The following is a 24,060-nucleotide window of genomic DNA, read 5'->3' on the forward strand; positions in this document are numbered from 1 at the left end:
TAAAGAAGGAACCATCATTATCAATCTATTCACAAAGTTCATCCTTCTTTAATGGGTTCATGCCTTGAACCGGAGAATTTTCCATTATTAGAGAAGCACAAACGCATCCCAACTTTTATTCCATCATACTTAGCACTCAGACGCACGGTGACATACTATGCTTCCATTAGAAACCCACACTTAAGGAAACGAATGGCCAAAGGCGTCCATTCAGGCAGAGGCCAGTGCAGCAACTCGTTGGGCGTCGAGCGTCTTCTCATACTCCTCAAGGGACTTGAAGAGCTCCGAGAAGTTGCCCTTCCCAAACCCTCCGCACGCGCCCTTCTGATACAATTTTCCGTGATCGTCTGTGAGCATGCACCCCACTCTCTGTATGATCTCTATGAATATGGTTGGCCTGCACATTACGGCAGCAAGAGAAAACCGATGAACCACATCAAGGGAGGACCAACAGATACTTTAGCCTTAGAAAAGATCCATGTCATGTACCATTACTCAAGTTCATCCTCACTTAAAACGGTAAATAAATGGCGATTCTGGGCTCCCGATGTCAAGTTAGAGTAGCAAATTCGACCGAAAATCCAAGAAAAAAGTTAGGACTTTGAGTAACTTGGGTAACTAATATAACTGAGGGACAATTCTATGAAGTGCATGCATTTCACGGTTATTCCTATCTAAAGTGTCATAAAAAAATTTCGATAGACGATCGTAGCCAAAAGAGAGAGCCTGCATGAAATAGATCACGTACCTATCACCCACAGGCTTAGTGAATATCTGGAGCAGTGTCCCCTCGTCGTCCCTGTCCACCATAATCCCCAGCTCCTTGCACTCCTTGATCTGCTCGTCCGTCAACACGTCCCCTACTCGGCCCTTCAGGTTCCGGTAATACGTGGGCGGCGGTGGTGGCATGAACTCGAACCCACCAACGGCGCTCTGCTTCCTCATCTCCTTCAGCGTCCAGAAGATGTCCTCGCTCATCAGCGCCAGATGCTGCACCCCCGGGCCCTCGTTGTGCTCCAGGTATGTCTGGATTGGGCTCCTCCTCTTCGTCCCGAACACTGGCTCGGTCGTCGGCAGGAGGACCGTCTCATCGTTGTTCGCCAGCGTGACCGAGTTGAGCCCACTCTCATCAGTCCCGATGTCGTCCTTGGTGAACTCAGCGAACTCATGGAAGCCGGTGAACCTCTTCAAGTATGAGACCACCGGGCTGAGCTTATGGACGCTCCCGACGACATGGTCGAGCCTCCGGATTCCAAAGTCTAGCGGGAAGGAGGAGACCTCGTCCAACGGCTTGAACCGAGGCAGGAACCAGGAGTCTGGAGAGGAGTTGTTGCGATTGGAGGCCGGGGTTTTGTAGCTGACATAGCGGAGAACGACGTCACCATAAAGGTGGACCTCAGCGATGGTGGCGGCGCCATCGAGGACGACCGGCGGGGAGACTGGCCTTGCACCATGGGTGATGCTAATGTGGAAGGCACCGGCGGCATCCTCAACCTCGACGGCGATGGCACGGACGCCTAGCCCGTGCTTGGTAGCAAAGGCGACACAGGCGGAATAGGAAAATGAGGGGAGGGATGCCATGGAGGAGGGTTCGAGGCCGTCAGAGGTGGCAATGGATGGGGAATAGGGAGCAGTGAAGAGGAGGCAGAGGTCGCCAGAGCGGCAGAGATAGGAGGCATGAGTGGCGTTGCCAGTGGAGAGGTCGGACTTTGCGACAACAGGCATGCCAAGGCCCCAAGAGAAGCGGCGAGAGGCGCTGGTGGCGTCGGTGCACCAGAACTCGACGTGGTGGAAGTGGCGGGCAGGGAAGCGGTCGGACCGGGGGTTGGACCCGACAAAGTTGGAGAAGCCGACGAGCTTGAAGTCGTCGGAGCCGTTAGTAACGCCGTCGTTTTGCTTGCCCATGGTTTTGCGGAAGCGAGGGTCGGTGGATTTGGTTTGTAAATGGCATCCGTGACCAGGAGCGGGGTGGGACTGTGAATATATGAAGGGGCAGGGGAGGGGAGAGCGAGTGTCGGGAAGACCCTCGTGAAAAACATCGAGGTTGGACTAGAGCTAAATGGGTTTAAGCAGAGAGGTTCTGAACTTAATTAAAATATCTAGACTAAGCCTGCAAAAGCGCAAAGTTTGGCCAAGCCCATTAAATACCCTACATGCCCTAAAATCACCTGGAGAGCTCATGGTCAGTGCCAAACTAGGAAAGATTACAATGTTTCATCAAAATTGGAGGGAATAACGTTATTATCCTTGGATATTTTAATTATATGGAAATAATGAGAGGACAATATCTTCTTCTTCTTTTTTATGACGAGAGAGCTAATATGTTGACTTAGCCATAGCCTCCCTCCTGTTTTGGCGAGGCCGGCGACCCCACAGAACATAGCTTACTCCCCACCAACGGTGGGGCGGCGGCCAGCCAGCCCTCCTGCCTGTATTTCTTTTTCTTTTCTTAAAACTTTTAGTTTTCTTGAACTTTTAATATAATTTAACTAAAATTTAGGTTACAATTGTCTTTGGATGAAAATGTCGTTGATCAGCAAGAAATTTTAGCCGGTTGACGACATTAAACCCTAATTTGAAACTATCATGGTCACTTCAAATTCTTATTTAAGAAAATGTGGACACTTCAGGTTCTTATTTTGGACGTTTTCCTTAAGATTGACAAAGACTATTTGCAAAACATCTTTGAAATAAGGGTTAATACCCTGAAAAACCCTAACACTAGTACATTTGTGACAAATTTACCCAAAACTATTTTTTTGACTATAAAAAATCCTAAACCAGTACATATGTGACAAATTTACCTCGACTGACCATAAAAAACCCTAAATTTGTACATTTATAACAAACTTACCCCAAACTAATTTATTCGATCATAAAAAACCTCAAACTGGTAAATTTGTGACAATTATACCCTCCGCTAAATTGGATAAATACTACAAAAGAATCACAAAAATTGTAAACTGTGACAGACGAAGTGTAAAATCTCAAATTTAGTATACTAGTTAATTATCACGTGTCATTTAACTTAATTAAAATTTAACGAAAACTGACATAAGGTAAATTTGTCATAAGTATATCAATTTAGGGTAAATTTGTCAAAGGTATACCAGTTTGGGATTTTTAGTGATCAAAAAAATAGTTTGGAGTAAATTTGTCACAAGTGTACCAGTTTAGGGTTTTTTAGGGTATTAACCCTTGAAATAAAGAGAAAAAGTACTGAAATGCGTAAAAATAATGTAGCGTAAACAATTCTCCATACACAAAATCTTTGATTAGTAAGAATGAAATGTTAGTTGGATTTTTAATTGTCATAATAGATTAGTGGCGACTCCAAAATAATTCAAATTGCATGTTTAAAGATACATAATTCAAATTCCAAAGTTGCGATTAATATAAGCTAGGAGTCCGCACTAGACAATGTACCATCTCTTTAACGAGTAACCATTTATCCCCATTTATGCCCGCCTAGTAATCCATTAGCTTTCTATGGTGATTCATTGTTGGAAGGTCGCAACAAGACCAAGTAAGACACAGCGGAGATAGAATTTGCCGAGTGTTGAGAGTTCCTAGTCTGACGGGTATGGAGATAGAATTTGCCGCGTGTTGAGAGTTCCTAGTCTGACGGGTATGGATGATCGACAAGATATCTAGCACGTGCGATGGCAACGCAAAGGAAAATTACTAAAGTTCTGAGACGTATCTGTTAATGAGGTTCGGTCAGGTCGATAAGAGAGTCAAAGCTGAAGTGACTTGCAATGAATTGTAAGAAAGGCAGTTATATAAGTCGGGGAGCAGACAATCTTGAGTGCAGCCGTGCAGATCAGCACAGCTATAATGCGAACGTAATCATCAAATCATGGAGCCATAGAACTCGGAAGCCATTAACAGTGGAGGCTGAGAGGCATGGCTGTTATAAATCGCTAGAAAGTGGAGCCACAAGCTGCAGAAGTAACTACTGTTGTTGGGCGTAAAGAGCATAAAAGTAATGACGATCGAAGTAGTGGGGACTTCCTTTGTAATCATTGTTGACATAAATGAATCGTCGTTTATAGCAGAAACGGCCAATTAAGCAATGAACACTGGTTGTTCAATTCTGCTTCTCCTTTATTTTTGCATTTCTTTACACATGGCTGGCCTCCAATCTCCATATTATTATTTTTTTTTGGGTAAAAGGCAATAATTATATTGAGCAATGACCAACTGTACAAAAGATCACGGCATTAAAACTTACACTCAAGATGACAAAATCATTATGAGTGGAAAGATGCCGGGATGTAAAAGCCACTAGCCGCGGCAACCAAAATACAGCAAACACAAAGGAGCAAGAGAAAAGCACAGCGTGAACAACCGGTCTCCAGATACAAAATGCCATCGGCTAGGGAAGAGAAACAATCTGCACATACTAGCGAAAGTCGTAGAACCCAAGGCCCGAGTAAAAAACACGCACCAATTGAAAGTAGGAAGGCGACTAAGGGTCCCCAGAGAAGATGATCGGGTCAATGCCCCAACTCCACTGCAACCTTCTATTCCTAAAGTTATCTTCCATGTTCCTAAAACTGATAGCCTTATCTCTAACCACTTTAAAAAGATGGTTCTTCATAGCCGGGATGACAAGTGGCTATTATCTTAAAATAATGCTATTCCTGTTTTTCCAAATAATATGACACGACGCTTCAAAGGAAAAAAGGGCTATGCACTTATAAAATTCCTTGCCGGCGGCCCAACGGAGATTCTCCTCCCAAGACCTGTTATGCCAAGGCAGATTACATCTAGCCGCCCAAAAGAAAGCAAGCCTGGTCATGACACGACACCCAAAAAATAGATGGTCAATAGAATCAAGTATATCACTGTAGAAAACACAAGAACCACTATCTATTTTGCCATAAGACAATAAAAGCGCTTGGGTGGGAAGCCTGCGCCTGGCCATAACCCAAAGGTTTACTTGATACCGTGGTGTAATTGCATTGTTCCAAGCGAATGCATGCCAATGGACCTGAGTCCTCATCCGCCTGAAGGTCTCCCAAGCCGTAGCAACAGTGAACCGGCTTGATGAACTCTCCCTCCAGCAAAAACAATCTGAGTTTTGAGATAGGCTTGGGAGGGGGTGCTCCCACGATTCAAGCACCAACCGAAGAAGCTGCCCAGCATCAAAGAAAAATCTGCCACTGTTGCCTGCCTAGAAAGTTCAGAACTATAGATAATCGAGTCCGAAAAGATTAAGTTTAGGGGACCCTTAGGGTGCTAGTTGTCAAACCAAACAGAGGCTAGGAGGCCATTCCCAATTCTCCAAAAGAAAGCATTTTGGACCTCGCACTTGAAAGATAGGATTTTCTTCCAAGCCCAAGAACAAAAGGTGGGTTTTTTAGCAACCCAAAAGTTCCTTGTTTTTAAAAACGTGGAATGAATCCACTTGCATCAAAATGCTTCATTGTTTGAAAACAAAAGCTAGATACGTTTCAGCATGGCGGCCTTGTTGCAATCCCGATGCCTTCGGATACCGCCTCCCTTCTCTTTTGGAAGGCACACATCATCCCAGGCAACCCTAGGACCCCCTCTACCCAATTATGGGCATTTCCATAGAAATTGTCTGAGGACTTTCTCAATCTGGTCCAACACAGCTATAAGTAAAATAAAAACACTCGCCCAATAGGCTTGGATAGCATGAAGGACTGACCTGATCCTATCTCCATATTTTTACTTTCTCGTCAATTCGTGTTTTCCATCCAAGAATCAATAAATGACCCTTCACACTCTTTCGTGATCCTATCTCCATATTTTTACTTTCTCGTCAATTCGTGTTTTCCATCCAAGAATCAATAAATGACCCTTCACACTCTTTCGTGTTTCCAACTGGATCCACACTTTGAAAGGCTTTTTATCCGTAACTTTTTGAAGATTGCCCACGAAACACCCACAAACTCATGATCGGGATGGAAATTAGGGACAGGGTGACCGAACATGTGATTGAGGGCGACCAATCCCGGTCAAAGAGAAAAAATCACCGACGCTGGGGGATCGGCCCTCACTTGTTAGACGAGCATGCATATACTCTGGCTGTCGGTGGCACAACTTACGCTTGTTGAGAATGCAACGCTGCAAATGCTTAAAAGGAAGCAGCAAGAAGAAGAAACTCAGCAACGAAAGTCAACTAGAACAGAGGAAACAGAGGATTGGCGCAAAGAAGGAGCAAGTGTAAAGCTACGTCGTTTGCCTCGCAGAAGTTATTTCCTGTACACATATGCTTGAGCTCTTTTTTCTTTACGTTATGTGTGTGTGCTGAGCTGTCATTCAAGGAGTGGTTGGTTTAGATCTAGAAGTTTTCCTCTATTGTTATATAAAAGCTTGTAAAAACAAAACAGATGAGATCGTGCTCTCGGATGGAAAAAGATCAAGTGAAAAGAAAGACGAAGATGAGCTCCACGAACGCTCTCTTCTCGTTCAGCTTCATTTGCTTCGTATTTAGTTTTCTTCATGGTATCGAGCCACTTCTCTGAGAGCACGATGATCGCGACAAGCAGCCGTGAGTTCGACGGTGACGCTCGCGGCCTTCATCGAGTAACGATCGTCTCCGTGGTGACGAGATGTTGTCGTCATGGAGGATCAAGATGGTATAGTTGCAGGCGAGCTTTCCAAAGGACATCGTTTACGGTAGAAGAGGTGGTCCGGCGAGAATTTGAGGGGACAAAGGAAGCGATTCTCTTCGGTTACAGTCGCTCGAAAGCACGCGCCGCTTCCTCCAGCGTGCTGAAAGTGTAGAGCCGCACGAACTTCTTCGTCCCGGGGTTTCAGATCTCAGCCGTGCTTCTCTGAAATACGCATTGATTCATGGCTGCAAGAACTCTCAAATTTCCTTTTCCTATTCACGTAAACTTGAGCAATTTTGTCACGATTAAGCTCACTGAAGATAATTTTCTTCTTTGGCAAGCTCGGTTTCTCGATTTCTTCGAGTCGGGAGCTGTTTGGGTTTGTCAATGGTGAGATTTCTCCACCATCACAGAAGATACGAGTAGATGTCGACGGTAAGATGGTTGAAGAACCAAACCCTGATTATGCAGATTGGATCATAACCGATCAGCTAATTTCCTCGTGGATCAGTGGAGCAGTATCTGAGAATATCCTGGGGCTGATTATTGGATTGGAAACATCTTGTGAGGTATGGCAAACTTTGTTGAACCAATTTACACAGAAGTCTGTAGCTAGAGAATTCAAGCTAAGAGGGAAACTTCAAGCATGTCAAAAACGAAGTAGGCCATTATCTGAATACTTGAGAGAATATAAACTGATTTGCGACCAGTTGAACGCAATAGGTAAGCCTTTGGATGACATAACAAAAGTGTTCAGAGTCTTGGAAGGGTTAGGATCGGAGTATGAGAATTTTCGAACAACAATGTATTGTTTGAAACCTCAACCGGATTATGATGAAGTTATTTCGCAATCTGGAGAGATTTGAAACAAGGTTGCAAAATTACTCCTCAAACCAATATAATCCAAACTTTGCCTATTATGGGCAGAGGAATGTTGAAGGGAATCAGAATATGGATAGTGAGACAGTTCAATCAAGTCTTGCCTTCGTAGGACAGAGAGGAAACAACAGGTTTTATGGAAATAGAAGTGGATTTGGTTATGGCAGGGGTGATCGAAGTTTTAATATTCGAGGTCGTGGTTATGGAAGAAATCAAAGTTATAGAGCCTATGACTCAAACCACGAACAAGAGGTTCAGACTTATAAACCACAAATGAGTAAGTCTGGCCAAGGATTTCGGCCTTATGCAGGTGCTCCACAAAGATATCAAGAAGTTAAGTCATATCCTCCCCTTAACTCTCCACTTAAAAATAGTCAAGAGGAGAAAGCAACAGGAGGAGCAAGAGTGACATGTCAAATCGCAAACGACCGGGACACGATGCACTTCGGTGTTGGTATCGCTTTGATAATTCCTTCCAAGACCAAGACATTCCAACAGCTCTTGCAAAGAAGTACATCTCGAAGATCCGAAAGGGAGTGCATGGTATCCGGACACGGTGCTTCGGCTCATATAACCTAATCCGGGTATTGTTTCCAACTCATCAAAGTATATTGGCTCGGATACGAATGATAGGCGATGGGTCTGTCTTCCTATTACCTTCACTGAAATGCGTTTTTACACACTGAATGTGATGTGTTACCCCTTAATGATGTGTTAGTGGTTCCAGAAATAAGGAAAAATCTGCTTTCGGTTTCTAAGCTAACCGATGACTATCCTTGCTCCTTTGTTTTTGACAAATATGGTGTTTATGTTAAGGACCATCAAACCAATACAACAATGCTGCTTGGAAGGAAAGTTGGGGGTCTCTACAAAGTGGACCAGCAAACCACCAAGGCCCTTTTCACTCAAAGACATAAAGCAGTTGCAGAAGAAGTGTGGCACCAGCGGCTAGCTCACACTAATTTTCAGACCTTAAAGTTTCTTCAGAATCAGAAGCTAATCTACTGCAATAAGACGACTCAAGCTATGTGTAGGAGCTGTCAAATAGTAAAAAGTACTAAGCTAGCTTTTCCATTATCTGAATCTGAAACAAATTTTCCTTTGGAAAGGATACATTGTGATGTTTGGGGACCATCTCCAGTGAGTTCAGTTCAAGGGTTCAGATACTATGTTCTCTTTATAGATAACTTTTCTCGTTATAGTTGGGTTTATCCAATGAGATTGAAGTCAGATTTCTATGATATCTTCATCCCTGTTCAGTATATGTGGAAAATCAGTTTGATCGAAAAATTAAAGTGTTTCAATGTGATGGTGGGGGCGAATTTTCCAGCAATAAGTTTCAGAATCATCTAAAAGCTTGTGGAATCAAAAACTACATGTCATGTCCACATACTCCAGAACAAAATGGGATTTCAGAACGGAAGCATAGGCATGTGGTGGAACTTGGATTATCAATGTTGTTTCATGCAAGAGTCCCATTGATTTACTGGGTGGATGCCTTCTTGACTGCAACTTATATTATAAACCTGCTTCCTGCTCCAAATTTACAGATGGAGTCTCCATATAGTAAGCTTTTCAAGCATAAACCAAACTATGAACATTTACGTGTCTTTGGGAGTGCTTGCTATCCTTGTCTTAGATCATATACACAACACAAGTTTGATCCTCGCTCACTCACTTGTGTGTTTCTCGGCTACAGTGATAAACATAAAGGGTATAGGTGTCTTGTACCTTCGGATGGCAGAGTTTATATTAGCCGAAATGTCACATTCGATGAGAGCTTTTTCCCTTTTGCTAAGAAGCTAAATGCGGTGTTTCCACATTATACTTTTTGTACAAGAAATGGGTCGAAGAAGTTGAATTTCTAGATTCAACCACAGCGAACGAGTGAGGAAGATTCCGCGAGACTAATGCAGGATTTTTACAAGAACATGAGTTGCTTGAACACAAACAGATGCATGCCCCAAACACCACCATTGAGAAGTCCCAAACATCATCAGATCCACCTTCACCACCTTCACCATCTTCACCACCTATAACAGATGCATCAACTATCTTAGAGATAAGTGGAGATGGTGCAACTAGTCAACCAACTGCAATACCAGTTGACAACTACCAGAATCAAGACAGACAAGCTTTACAGCCCACTATTTCAACTGGAACATCAATACACTCCATGCAAACCCGGTCCAAGTCAGGTCTTGTGAAACCAAATCCTAAGTATGCTTGTCTAGCTGAATATCATGTACCTGCAGAACCAAAGACAATCAAATCTGCATTAGCTCATGAGGGGTGGCATAGAGCAATGACCGAAGAAATGAATGCACTTCATGAAAACCAAACCTGGACATTGGTTCCAAGAACTGATCATATGCATGTGATAGGGTGCAAGTGGGTTTTAAAACTAAACGGCACCGGATGGCGCCTTGACAAGTTGAAAGCAAGATTGGTAGCAAAGGGATTCCACCGGGAGGAAGGAATTGATTTCCTTGAGACATTTAGTCCAATCATCAAACAAGCAACAATTCGGATCGTTCTCTCAGTTGCCATGGTAAAGAGGTGGTCGATACATCAACTCGACGTCAAAAATGCCTTCTTACACGGCACATTGAAAGAGACTGTCTATATGGAGCAACCCCCTGGGTTTGCCCATCCTACTCTTTCTAATCATGTCTGCCTACTCCAAAAGTCTCTTTACGGTCTACGACAAGCGCCACGCGCATGGTTTGAGAAGTTTAGTAATTTCCTACTTGAATCGGGTTTCTTTTGTAGCACTACAGATCCTTCACTCTTTGTGTTTCATAAGGGGCAAGACACAATTTTACTCCTCCTTTATGTAGATGATATCCCGTTGACAGTAATTCGATCTTTTACTTACACAACCGATTACATCTCTAAGTTCAACGTTTCACATGAAGGACTTAGGATGTATTCATTATTTTTTGGGCATTGAGGCAAAAACACACACCCGAAGAACTCTTTCTTTGTCAAACAAAGTATGCTGTTGATCTTCTTGAGAGAGCAAACATGAAGGAATGTAAACCCATATCAACACCACTTTGCCTCTCGAAACTATCATATTCCTCTGATGATGAAGTCTATCTTGATCGACCACTTGAGTACCGCAGCTTAGTTGGGGGTCTCCAGTATTTGACAATAACAAGACCAGATATTGCCTATGCTACCAATATGCTTTGTCAGAAAATGCAGAACCCTACAGTTGGTGACTTTAACAGATTAAAACGAGTTCTTCGCTATGTTAAAGGAACTATAAACTTGGGACTTTTCCTTCACTCCAACAGTTCCTTGAAGCTTTATGGGTTTTCAGATGCTGATTGGGCTGGTTGTGTTGAAACAAGGCGTTCTACAACTGGATTCTGTACTTATCTTGGGTCCAACATCATCTCCTGGTCAGCAAAGAAACAAACCACCGTATCTCGATCATCCACAGAAGCAGAGTATAGAGCGCTGGCTTCTACTACTGCTGAGCTCACATGGATAAGTTTTGTTCTTCGGGACATTGGCATCTCGTTAGCTTCACCTACGGTAATCTTCTGTGATAACCAATCAGCAATCTCTCTTACGTCTAACCCTGTACTACATGCCAGGACAAAACATATCGAAATTGATTTCCATTTTGTTCGTGAGAAAGTAGCTCTTGGTTCTCTGAGTGTACGATATGTTCCCAACAACTACCAAATTGCTGATATTTGTACTAAAGCACTATCCATACGGGACCACTGCATCATACGCACCAAACTGGGTCTAGGATTAAAATCCACACCCAGTTTGCGGGGGGATGTTGAGAATGCAACGCTGCAAATGCTTAAAAGGAAGCAGCAAGAAGAAGAAACTCAGCAACGAAAGTCAACTAGAACAGAGGAAACAGAGGATTGGCGCAAAGAAGGAGCAGTGTAAAGCTACGTCGTTTGCCTCAGCAGAGTTATTTCCTGTACACATATGCTTGAGCTCTTTTTCTTTCTGTTATGTGTGTGTGCTGAGCTGTCATTCAAGGAGTGGTTGGTTTAGATCTAGAAGTTTTTCCTCTATTGTTATATAAAAGCTTGTAAAAACAAAACAGATGAGATCGTGCTCTCAGATGGAAAAAGATCAGTGAAAAAGAAAGACGAAGATGAGCTCCACAGAACGCTCTCTTCTCGTTCAGCTTCATTTGCTTCTGTATTTAGTTTTCTTCAACGCTATCACAGATGTTGAAGAACTTGAGAGAATGGATGAAAGGCCGTTTGGAAAACCACCCCATGTTCGAGGCACTCACGGACGAAGAACTCGAGAACGATCCAGCCAGTGGTCGTGAAAAGCTTTTGTTCAGTGCAACCGAGGAAGGCCAGATGGCCGCCAGGAATGATAGGCAGACATTTCAAGCAGTATGCAGAGGCGTTGCTCCATAACTGTCCTTTGGAGTTCGAGGAATCGAATTTGTTAGGGTTGATGTCACGTGAAACACCGCATGAGTTAGGGTTGTTAGAAATATAATAAGAGGAGAAAAAAAGAGTTCCATGAATCAAAGGGTATGCGACTTGCAGTTCACGGTCCTCATTTTTGCCCTCATCGGGGCGGTATGAATTAATTAGCTGCGCAAATTCTGCAAATAGCCAAACCGGTAGTCTTAGATCATATATCTGAGAGGTGATACAAGTCCTGGTAAGCTCCTAAATTGCTCGAGCTCTTTCTTATGTCGGGGTTCCTACTAATACCCGACCCAACCCAAACGGGTAAGATGTATGTCTATCATGACTTAACCCGAGACTCAACTTAAAATAGAACCTGAAGCAAAAACACAATTCTGATATTGTATTCAAGAATAGAAGGTACAAGAGTCACTTTTTTTACGACAAGGTTGCACGAGACTAGGTTAAAAACAAGTCATGATTACTCTTAAAAGAGTTTTACACGTACTTTGCAAATTCGTAGGCCTCTTATACTAAACTACATGTTGATTAGTGAATTTTGTTGTCCCATGATTACTTCAATTCATGTCGAGCACATATATCCCCATAGGTATATGAAACAGACATTCGTTAGGTTGGCTATACGATCTAGAAAATTGATATATTAAGTGATGCAATAAATCATAAAGTGTGCATTTTAATAAATATCACATCACCCAACATATTGACCTTATATATCAATCATGGTATGCTTAGCATATAAGATATGGCCCCACTTACTAAAAATATGGCACTACAAGGACAAAATATGAGATCGCTCAATCAACCGCCGCCTAATTTATCAAAGCCGTATCGTCCTTCCTTATTTCATCGTGAAACACGGACTCACACCAGGACGAAAACACGGCAACAGACAAAAGTTTCCGTGAATACAAATCGACGATGGGCAAACGCATCCGACTCCATCAGCTAAGAGCCTTTATTTTAACATGCACCAGCGCTCAAACATACAGCGACAAACAATGCCCACACTTAAGGAAAGATATGGCCACATGCAGCCATTCAGGCGGAGGCCAGGCCGGCAACTCGTCGGCCTTCGAGTGTCTTCTCGTACTCCTCAACCGACTTGAAGAGCTCCGAGAGGTTGCCCTTACCGAACCCTCCGCAGCCCCCCTTCTGATACAGTTTTCTGTGATCGTCCTTGAGCATGCACCCCAGTCTCTGTATGATCTCTAAGAATAGGGTTGGCCTGCGCGGCAGGGCAGCAAGAGAAACCAGATAAACAACATCAAAGGAGGGCCAACAGACACTTTGGCCTTGGAAAAGATCGATAACGTATGCCATCACTCAAGTTGATCTTCACATGAAACAGTAACCTATGGCAATTTTTTTGCTCCTAATATCAAGTTAGGGTGACAAATTCAACGAAATACAATAAAAAAGGGACTTGGAAAACTTGGCTAACTAATATAACCGAGGGACTATTCCATCAAGTTCATGCATGTCATGGTTATTCCTATCTAAAGTGTCATCAAAAGTTTTCGGTAAACGATCGTAGCTAAAAGAGAGCCTGGCATGAAATGGATCCCATACCTATCGCCCACAGGCTTAGTGAAGATCTGGAGCAGTGTCCCCTCGTCGTCCCTGTCCACCATAATCCCCAGCTCCTCGCACTCCTCGATCTGCTCGTCCGTCAACACGTCCCCTACTCGGCCTTTCAGGTTCCGGTAATATGTGGGCGGTGGTGGCGGCATGAACTCGAACCCGCCGACGGTGCTCCGCTTCCTCATCTCCCTTAGCGTCCTGAAGATGTCCTCGCTCATCAGTGCCAGATGTTGCACCCCTGGGCCCTCGTTGTGGTCCAGGAATGTCTGGATTTGGCTCCTCCTCTTCGTCCCAAACACTGGCTCACTCATCGGCAGGATGACCATCTCGTTGTTGTTTGCCAGCATGACCGAGTTGAGCCCGCTCTCATCAGTCCCGACTTCATCCTTGGTGAACTCAGCTAACTCATGGAAGCCAGTGAATCGCTTCACATATGAGACTGCCGGGCCGAGCTCGGGGACGTTCCCAGGGGCATGGTCGAGCCTCCGGATTCCGAAGTCTAGAGGGAAGGAGGAGACCTCGTCTGTCGGCTTGAACCGAGGCAGAAACCACGAGTCTGGGGAGGAGTTGTCGTGATCGGAGGTCGGGGTTTTGTAGCTGACGTAGCGGAGGACGACGTCGCCATAGAGGTGGACCTCGGCAATGGTGGCGGTGCCATCGAGGACGACTGGTGAGGAGACTGGCCTGGCACCTTGGGCGACGCTAATATGGAAGGCAGCATCAGCATCCTCGACCTCGATGGCAATGGCCCGGACGGCGAGGCCGTGCTTGACAGCAAAGGCAACACAGGCAGAGTAGGAGAAGGAGGGAAGGGAAGCGGTGGAGGAGGGGTTAAGGCCTTCGGAGGTGGCGATGGAGGGGGAGTAGGGGGCGGTGAAGAGGAAGCAGAGGTCACCGGAGCGGCAAAGATAGGAGGCATGGGTGGCATTGCCGGTGGAGAGGTCAGACTTGGCGACAATGGGCATGCCAAGGCCCCAGGAGAAGCGGTGGGAGGCGTTGGTGGCGTCGGTGCACCAGAACTCGACGTGATGGAAGCAGCGGACAGGGAAGCGGTCGGACCGAGGGTTGGACCGGACGAAGTTGGAGAAGCCGACGAGCTTGAATTCGTCAGAGACGGGAGTAATGCCGTCGTTTTGCTTGCCCATGGTTTCCGGAAGCGAGGGGACGGTGGCTTTGGTTTGTGAATGGTGCCGGTGGCTGTGAGGAGGATGCGGGGTGGGACTCTTAATATACAGGGGAAGAAAAAGTTCACGGAAAGAGGGGTAGGTGAGGGAGGGAATACAGGATGGAGAGCAGGTGTTGGCGGCGGATTTCTCAGCTCAAAGCAGTCGAAGTGAAACTGAAACTCATTTTCCATGTGACTGGTGGGAAGACATACAGATGGCCCAGCTTCTATAGGCGACGATAGGTATACACTATTGGGTGACGGTGTTAAACGAATTAACGTTACAGACTCCCAAGATTTTAATATGATTCTCTGCGCACTTCACGGTGCTATTCCACAGCTACTTAAACACATGCAAAAGCCAAAACAAAAGATGAACAATAAAATGTGTTATTCACACCCTCCAGATATGATACAACCTTACTACTGTATCACATGTTTCTCCTCATCGACTTCGCAACTGTGGTTTCCCATGCACTCATCTTAAGAGAGGATCTTCCCCCTTAGGAACGTTTTCGAGCGCTCTAATGTGTTTCTGGAAGGATGATGCAGCTTATGGTGCATTTGGTAATGTTTCTGTTTAAAAATTGTTCCAGGAAACAGAAATAGAAAAAAGTGTTTACTGTTCCAAGGGAATAATTTCTGAACAAAAAACGCGTTTGGTAATCGCATAAAATTTATGTTTCCGGAATAGAAAAAGAATAAAACACGTTTTGATAACTGCAAAAAATTTCTTTTCTGAAATAGAAAAAGAACATAAACACATTTGGTAATGTACAAAATTTCTGTTACAATTTTTTTTCAATTGTTCTTTTTTTTTAAATAAAGTGTAAACTTGGTATTGAATTATCATTCTCATGAAATGCTCATCAATTTAATTTTGTTCATATTAAGTTAAAACAAACATTCTAAACTTGATCATATTTGCTTACTTGGAAGAAAATTTTTTAAGTTTGTACCAAAATTTTCCCAATTGTTTTTTTTTATAAATAAAGTGTAAACTTGGTTTCGAATTCTCATTATCATAAAATGCTTATCAATTTAATTTTGTTTATGGTGAGTAAAGTTAAACATTCTGAACATGGTTATAAGTGCATACTTTGAAGAAAATTTTATAAATAAACTTTGTACCAAATTTTTCTCACATGCCTTTTTTTTCAATAAAGTGTAAACTTGGTATTGCATTATCACTCTAATGAAATGCTCATCAATTTAATTTTGTTCATGGTAGGTGAAGACAAACATTTTGAACATGATCATGTGCATACTTGGAACAAAATTTCGTAAGTAAAATTTGTACAATAAGAGTATCTTATAGATCTCTATATAGACCCTTTCATACATAACATCACAATAATGAAGTAATATAGTTCATTGTTCAACTTCATCACATTGAATTTGATAAGTGAATACTTAAAAACAAAATTACAAAAGTCGGAAACACAAAATCATGAAATCTCAGGTATATTATGATCCCTCGCCATTTTATTTGCAATCATTGTCCTAAGCATGTTTATTCCAGGTGCATCATGCAATGTATCATCTGCAACCTCCACTTCTGTAGGTTCGCATGGATACTTCGGATCTCCATATAGGGAAAAGTTTCTATCCATCGCATCTTGATCACGGATGTAATTATGGAGAGCACAACAAGCAATTACAACAAGTGCTTGCTTCCGAATTGTAAATTGAGGTATCTGTCTCAAAATGGTGAAGCGATTCTTTAATGCCCCAAATGACCTCTCAATTACATTTCTTAGTGAAAAGTGCTTCTTGTTGAACAATTATCTTGTTGTCCTTGGTCGTCCCCCATTCCCTCTATACTCGCTTAGATGATACCGATCGCCTCTAAATGGAGTTAAAAATCCTGGAAGTGCTGCATAACCTGAATCTACCATGTAATATTTCCTATAACATGATATATATAAATTTGTTGTGATATTGAACCATAATATATAATCATAAAATTGTCTTCATAAACAAAGTAAATACCGAGGTGGTGGTCGGGAAATTGCGGTTGAGGATTTTCGAGTTACTTTGCTAAAAGCACTCGACAATCATTGGCAGATCCTTCCCATCCAGCATACACGAAAGTAAATTTCATATCAAAAGAGCAAATACACAGCACATTCTCGGTTGTTCTCCCACTCCTACCTCTAAATGGAATCTGCTGAGACATAGGAACAGTAGCATCTATATGGGTGCCATCCATAGCACCTACGCAGCCATGTCAATATATTAACAATCTAATATCATATAAGGTTATCAACTACATGTATTTGACGGTATAAAATCAATATAAAAATCATACCTTAAAGTAGCGTTTATGACTAGGATCAATAAGAATTTCTTGTGGAATGATGTCAAATGACGATGGTTTGATTATCTCCTTTGAAAGTTTGATCATTGCTTCCAACACTTTGTTGAAATACTTGCTAATCGTTTCTCCTGAATGTTGGAATCTCTCACATAAATCTCTATTTGAGTTATTGTGAGTAACCACACTTAAAAATATCCCAACTTGTTCATCTATTTGAACAAATTGACTATCTTTCAACCAACCCCTTACCCTCATTAAGTCACATAAATTCAGAAAAACATGTCTCTCCATCCTAAATGCTTGATATATCCTATTTGAATGTCCATGAACAATCTCCCTTATCCATTCTCCTCTTGATAATTGATTGTCCCTAATAGGTTCTCTCGTATGCAAGGACGTGTCCATCGCAGCTAAGCAGAACCACGCTACCAATATGTTAATATCATCACTTGAGAATTGTTCAACTGGTTGTACTTGCTCATTAGACACACTATTTGATCCCCCTTCCATAATACCTATACAATCATAAAAATGACCAAAACATCAATATAGATTTTGAAAACACATCCCAATAACAATCAATAACATAAGTCATACAATCTCAATAAGATATGCCATTACATATAAGTACAAGAGTCTCAACACTAATTATATTTGAATAAACTAAAGATTAATAGATAATATAAGTTATACAGTCTAATGAAACTCCATGTAATTCATAATATATTTCCAAACATCTACTAAAGGAATTGAAGAAGGCCAATCCTCCTTGCAGGTGTGGATGTAATGAAAGCCTCCCTCCATTCACAATCGACGCATGTTTGTTCCACTGCTTTATTGTAAACATCTTGCTCTATCTCGGGCATACTCAGTAGAATCTGGACCACAGTAGATATGGAGAAAGAGTCTACAGGTGGTTGTGTAGTCCATGAGCTCGCAGAGCCACCACCAGATTGACTTGATGACCTAACTTTCAAAAAATCTTGTATGGCTCTGCAAGTTTCAATAATACTTGATTGGTTACTCTTTCTTCTCCGCTTACTATTTGGAGTTCTATCCAATTTGTGATTTTCACGAGCTGAAGTTCCAGTATCGTCTGTTGTAAAAAGTCTGTCATCACTGTGGTGTCCAATAAAATCATTTGCATTGCTACCATCATAGTCACCACCTGCATTGACATCATCTGCATCGCGACCACTGTTGTCACCACCTACATTGTCATTACTATTGTCATCATCATCCGACACGTTCACATCTTTAGCACATCCTATGGCGTGATCCCCAGTAGCATATGTACCACCAAAAATAATACAGAGCTCAGGATACTGAGGAAATCCATTCTTCCTTAATCTTGTCCACTCGACATTATCTTACAATTTTCACAATAATGACATTTCAGCAATATAATCATACATTTTAAAATTAACATCTGTAATGATATCAAAATGACCACAAAGTTAAGAAATACCTTGATATGAGATTCTCATATACTTAGATTGTCGACAACAACTCTTTTGTTCACATTATCCAAACCAAATCCGGACTGAGAAATGAGTTTGTGAAAACTGCCATACTGTTTTTTCAGTTTGTTTACCTTGTTCCTCAGCTGTACCATGGTAAATCAGAATTATGTCTGTCTACTGAGTTCAAACTGTACATTCATCCACCCCGCTTTGTTGAAAGTGGAAGAGGTGCGGTTTCCCTTTTTGACCTCATCCACCAATAAACCGATAAGTATATTGGTTAGAGACCCCATCCACTTTGCATTGAATGAGTGTCTCTCAAATGCCATTGAATCTTCGACCGGTTGAGCATCACATGAGTTATGAATTAAATCATTAACATAAAACCGTAAGAACTACACGCCATACACAAAATTAGCATGGTAACCTATATGGATCTATATACCCTATCATATTTTGTGAACAGTCCAACTAAATTATAAGATCTCTAAGATTAAGATAATGAAAAAAGAAGCCGAGAGACCAACCTTAGCGTGCGGATGATTGTTTCCAAAGTCAGCAAATTGCGATTTATGTGGCAAGGACTGGCAAATTCCGGACAGAGCAAGGGAAAAAGAATATGTCTTCGTGGATTGGCAATGGCAGGGCGAAACTTTGGATGGATCCACCGAAGTTCTCAAAGCATCAGCGTCGATAATGGATCCACCAACACCAGTATTGTTCACCTGGGAAGGAGACAACTAATTGAGATAGAGTGAGGATGTACCTTAAGTAAAGAAAAATTCAAGACAAGAAGCAATAAGGCAACAACTAAACAACGCCCTTCATTCTATGCAAATCCATAACTTAAAGAGAAAAAATTGAAGCATTATAGCCATAAGATACCAAGGATCTCGCATAATGTATAATCCCCAACATTCATTTGGAACTAATTGATTCTAAAGCCACTTAATAATAGAAGTTCTATGACATTCTCGATGAATTCTAAACCAATTGCTCAAGCAGAGAAGCAAGCGAGCAGACGCTCGCTGCTGCTCACGCTCGAGCGAGCAAAGCAGGAGCCATCAAGCTGAATATTGCCAATAAAAGTGCCGAGAAAGATTAGTAAGTACCAAAGGGGTTCTAAGAATTTCATATATTCAAGAACAACCCAAGTTGTCAAAAAAGAAATCGACAAACTTCTCCTCACAGCTCTTATCTCAATTAGAATATAACTTCTCTGGAGATAGATTGTCCAAAAAACTCTCATCTATATGTCCTGATCATTTCTTAGGAAAAACTCCCTCTGCCAAAATTCCCACCCAAATGCGGGGTACAAAGCAAAATCCTCTCTACCAGAAGGCACACCTTCCTACCAAAAAAAGTCCAACAACGTTGTTCTGATAGATTCACAAAGAATGCACTAAATGAACAAGTCGACAGTTATGCGGTTGCATATGAAAAATGACATGGTAGGGCACAAAGTTTTCACTAGCCAGTTGTCGCGACCTACCCTCGGGAGGAGGGGAGGAGAAGCAACACATAAAACACCAACACAAAACAGAGCGAGGGAGAGCATCGAGTCACTTTCTCTCTTCTCTTTTTTTTTTTTTCTTTTCTTTTCTTTTTTTTTTTTTTTCTCCTCCCCTTTAGTCTACCCCTCTACACGTTCTCTTCTTCGGGCGTCATCTTCTTCCTTTTGTCTTTTTAACTTTTAACACCCATTTTTATCTTTTTCTTCTTTGATAATTTCCTCCCACGCCCGAAATCGGCCGTTCCTTCCGAAGCCTCCATCGCCGAACGCCCAACCCATTCTCTCACGCCAAGCACTATGAGCAAAACTGTCACGCCCCGATCCTCGGGCATGTGCACATCCTTCTATTTGGTCGATTTTATAATGCGATATCCCGGACAATGTATCGCCGACCCTTTCATTTATTAGCACATGCGGAAACGATTAAAATCCCAGACAATAAAACGATGGGATAGAAAAGCGGGGCCATATTTTCATATTGAAATTTATAACCAAACTTTTATACAAACCATAAACCACTTCGAAACTATTCACATCAAAATGGAGATCTCAAAAGAAGACGAAACTTAAACAAACTAGGCCGTACTCAAGGCCCCTCTCGAGATTGCCTTCTTCCTCCAAAAATCTTTTTCCTTAAGATTCGCCTCCGAGTCTTCCTTCTCGGATTCCTCCTTCTCGGCTCTTCACGGGGTCCCGAAATGGTTTTCCCCAAGGCGGGATGAGACTACGTCTCGGCGAGTTCTACCCCACTAAGCCCGATTAGATAAACTATTATACTACAAGCTGCCTAAACACGCACGGGCGGAGGACTTACCTTGGCCTCTAATCCCACCCGCAAGTCGGTACAATTCATAATAGGCACCCAAGCAATCATATCACCGATCGAAGCATCGATCAAATCGACCTAGTCGATTATATTCCAACAAGACCACTCACGGTCATTTCCATTCGATCAATCAATTCACAACATCAAATCAAAGCATCGACCTAGTCGATTACATGCCAAACAAATCAATCCCCACTGTGGGATATTTAAAAGCTAGGCCACGTGCATTCTCCCGGGACGACCTTCCAAGTCTCCGAGTTCACGTGCCTCGAACCTTGGGCCCACGTGCATTCTCTCGGGCGACCTTTTCGCCAAAGTGATGCATCAAGTCACCGAGACCACGTGCCCTTTTAGATGCCCGGGCCGTGCATTCTCTTAGGTGCATCTCACCAAAGCAATGCATCAATTCGCCGAGACCACGTGCCCTTTTAGATGCCATTCCGAATGCTTTGGACCCACGTGCATTCTCTAAGGTGCATCTCACCAAAGCGATGCATCAATTCGCCGAGACCACGTGTCCCTTTAGATGCCAAATCCTGTCACCGAGCCACGTGCATTCTCCGGGGACGACATACCGAGTCTCCGAGCCACGTGCATTCTCTCGAGCAACCTTTTCGCCAAGGTGACATATTCAACCACCGAACTCACGTGCATTTTCCAGGTGACATTCCAATTCACCGAGCCACGTGTCCTCTTTGCGGTGGTTACAGTTCACTTTCAATATCGATAACCAATGCCCAACGATTTCTCAATCAAATAAATAAATCAACTCAACAAAACATTATAAATCTTTGAATAAACATACTTGGCCATTCACCAATCAATACTCAATCAAATAATTAAATTAACTCAACAAAGCATTATAAATGCTGAATGAACATACTTGGCCATTCACCAATCGATAATTCAATCTCAATCCATTCCAATCAATTTAGGGTAAATCCCTAAAATATCACAATTTACTCAATTCCATACAACGTGGAGCTCAAATAAATAAACGGACTGCACCACAACGATCAGCACGAGATTTCGGTCGTCGGCCATCAAAATCTTAATTTCCGAAAAATAATTAATTTATTTATTAATTTCGAAAATTAAATAATTATTATTAAAAATTCAATTTAGCTCAAAATAAAGCCCGGTTACATAAACGGACTTCACCACGGTCATCAGCATAATTTTCTGGTTCCAGACCATCTCAGTTGAATTTTCGAAAAATAAATAATTATTTAATTAATTTCGAATATTAAATAATTAATATTAAAAATCCCATTTAGCTCAAATTAAAGCCCGATTAAATAAACGGACTTCACCACAGTCATCCTCATAATATTCCGGTTCCGAACCATCTCCCTTGAATTTTCGGAAAATAAATAATTATTTAATTTAATTCCGAAAATTAATATTTAAATACAAAAAAATCCACTTAGGCCCGAAAAGCCTAATTGGAGCCCACTAAGGGTCGGAAAAAATCCCGAGACACTTCCAATAAATAGTAGACCATGTTTACTTGCTAATTACACAATCAATTTATCTAAATCACATCACAATTGACTAATAATTGCTAATTTATTCTAATCTAACAACCTAAACATAATTAATTAAATCTAAACCAACCTTAAGCATAATTAGCCAACTAATCCAAGATTAGTGAGATTACTCACCAAATCGCACGCAAGTCGGATCAATCCGACGGGGCGACGCGAGGAACGACAAACTCCAAAGCACCGCTCGGGTTCGGGGCCGGGAAACGGCCCAAAACGGCCTTGAACAGTGCTGGAAACCCATTTTTCCAGTCACTGTTCTTGGTTGGACGAAGCTCGTCCGGCGGCTAGGGCGGCGAGGGGAAGCCGGCGGAGGGCAAGGGGAGCTCCGGCGGTCCGAACGGTGGCCGGAGATGGAGCTGGTCGGCGGAACAGGGGCTGGGCGGAGGCTGGGCAGCGGCTGGAGACGCACGGGGAGACGCCTGGGTGCGAGGGACGGGTTGGCGGCACACGGCGGCGAGCGACGCGAGCACGGGCGCGGGCGGCGGTGCGGCGGCGGGACGAGCGGCTGCTGTCTTCATCTGGCGGTGATGCTCGCTGCTTCTGTCTTCTTCAGCTTCTGGTTCGCACAAAGAAGAAGGAAGAAGAAGAAGTCGGCTACGAGGGAGAGGAGAGAGGAGAGAGAAGAAGGGATAAGAGAGAGAAGAGATAAGAGGATTTGACTGGTCAAAAGTAAAGAGAAGAGAGAGAGAAGAGAAGCCAATTTCAATTTGGCAAGGGGCATTTGGCGGTGGGGTGGGGAGGCTACGCACGAAGGAGAGAGGAGAGGAGAGAGAGAGAAAGAAAAAGAGAGAAAAAGGGAGAGAGAGAGAAAAGAAATAAATAATACAATTATTCTACTTTTCCTTTTCTCTTTCCCTTTCCCTTTCTATTTTCTTTTGGTCTTCAAATCTTCATCCGATAATTTCTTTCTTGAAATTTGGACTCGGCAATAAATTGATAGACGATGAGACGGTCCTAGAAATGAATTGTGACACGTCCGAATATTCGATTCAAAAACCGAATTAAATTTCATGATTAAAATCGACCGAACGTGATTTTAGTCAATCCAACCAATTAGGTAGCTTTTGGGGATTTTACCATGGATATATCCCTTAATGGCTTCACCGAATAGGTTAGTTAACTCGTGAGTGATCAGCTCAGAGAAAAAGAACTATAGGCACGTCGACGAAATGCACATTTCATTTTATCGAAACGGGGTCGAATTTCAGGATGTCACAAAAACAACGGCTGAGCTCGTCGTTTACTTCCACCATCGCCCATTCGAAGCCATTCGTTATTTGCGGCCAAAGTATCCAAGGGTCCAACGGAAAATGAATATAACACAACGAATATCAAGGAAACTCATTGCAGATCACGTATTTCTGAAGGAGTGCAAACCGCCCATCTCAACCACCATTGGCAGCCGACACCCCCCTATTTATGACCACAAAACAGCAAATGTACAGTGTGCGGACAGGGGAGACAACCCAACAGAATATCTTAGACTCCGAGTACTTCCTCGTCAGCGAAGACCACCAAGACACGTTAAAAATTTGCAAAACAAATAGTAGGAACACAAAATGAAACAAAAAGGGGAATGCCTAGATTTTGTCTAATGATGCAAATGAAGACCAACAAACAACAAGAGGTTTATAACACGTGAAACCTGCCTATACGTGTTCAAGAACAACCGGGAATCGGTAATGCAAACACCTAGGCTGGATTAGACGCATTGTCAAACGTGTGGTGAGCATGGACTGGGGGAAT

The 24,060-nt window shown here is 42.7% G+C and overlaps 2 protein-coding genes and 1 long non-coding RNA gene across 4 annotated transcripts; all 3 read right to left on the minus strand.

Annotated features, from left to right (window-relative positions):
- Positions 1 to 210: 210 nt before the first annotated feature.
- On the minus strand, positions 211 to 1,905 carry LOC120290330 (4-hydroxyphenylpyruvate dioxygenase-like). The gene is made up of 2 exons (XM_039306312.1): positions 749 to 1,905; positions 211 to 397 (listed from the first exon to the last, which is right to left on the minus strand). Exons 1-2 carry the CDS (start codon positions 1,903 to 1,905, stop codon positions 211 to 213), a joined length of 1,344 nt encoding a protein of 447 aa, XP_039162246.1.
- Positions 1,906 to 12,937: 11,032 nt separating this feature from the next.
- LOC104442261 (4-hydroxyphenylpyruvate dioxygenase) lies at positions 12,938 to 14,625 on the minus strand. The gene is made up of 2 exons (XM_010055618.2): positions 13,469 to 14,625; positions 12,938 to 13,124 (listed from the first exon to the last, which is right to left on the minus strand). Exons 1-2 carry the CDS (start codon positions 14,623 to 14,625, stop codon positions 12,938 to 12,940), a joined length of 1,344 nt encoding a protein of 447 aa, XP_010053920.2.
- A 2,912-nt stretch (positions 14,626 to 17,537) lies between these two features.
- Positions 17,538 to 22,958, minus strand: LOC120291444. 2 transcript variants are annotated; one of them, XR_005549482.1, is made up of 3 exons: positions 22,432 to 22,958; positions 18,956 to 19,168; positions 17,538 to 18,175 (listed from the first exon to the last, which is right to left on the minus strand). It is a non-coding gene; the product is annotated as an uncharacterized LOC120291444 (long non-coding RNA). The 2 variants fall into 2 exon arrangements; XR_005549480.1 differs by having other exon boundaries at positions 17,538 to 18,232.
- Between the last annotated feature and the right edge of the window lie 1,102 nt (positions 22,959 to 24,060).

The sequence above is a fragment of the Eucalyptus grandis genome, chromosome 1 (assembly GCF_016545825.1).
Source record: "Eucalyptus grandis isolate ANBG69807.140 chromosome 1, ASM1654582v1, whole genome shotgun sequence".
NCBI lineage: Eukaryota > Viridiplantae > Streptophyta > Magnoliopsida > Myrtales > Myrtaceae > Eucalyptus > Eucalyptus grandis.

Coding starts and splice junctions, on each gene's coding strand:
- LOC120290330 (XM_039306312.1), bottom strand. CDS start 1,905: ATGGGCAAGCAAAACGACGGCGTTACTAACGGCTCCGACGACTTCAAG. Junction 398..748: donor ACTAAGCCTGTGGGTGATAG/GTACGTGATCTA, acceptor CGTAATGTGCAG/GCCAACCATATTCATAGAGA.
- LOC104442261 (XM_010055618.2), bottom strand. CDS start 14,625: ATGGGCAAGCAAAACGACGGCATTACTCCCGTCTCTGACGAATTCAAG. Junction 13,125..13,468: donor ACTAAGCCTGTGGGCGATAG/GTATGGGATCCA, acceptor CCTGCCGCGCAG/GCCAACCCTATTCTTAGAGA.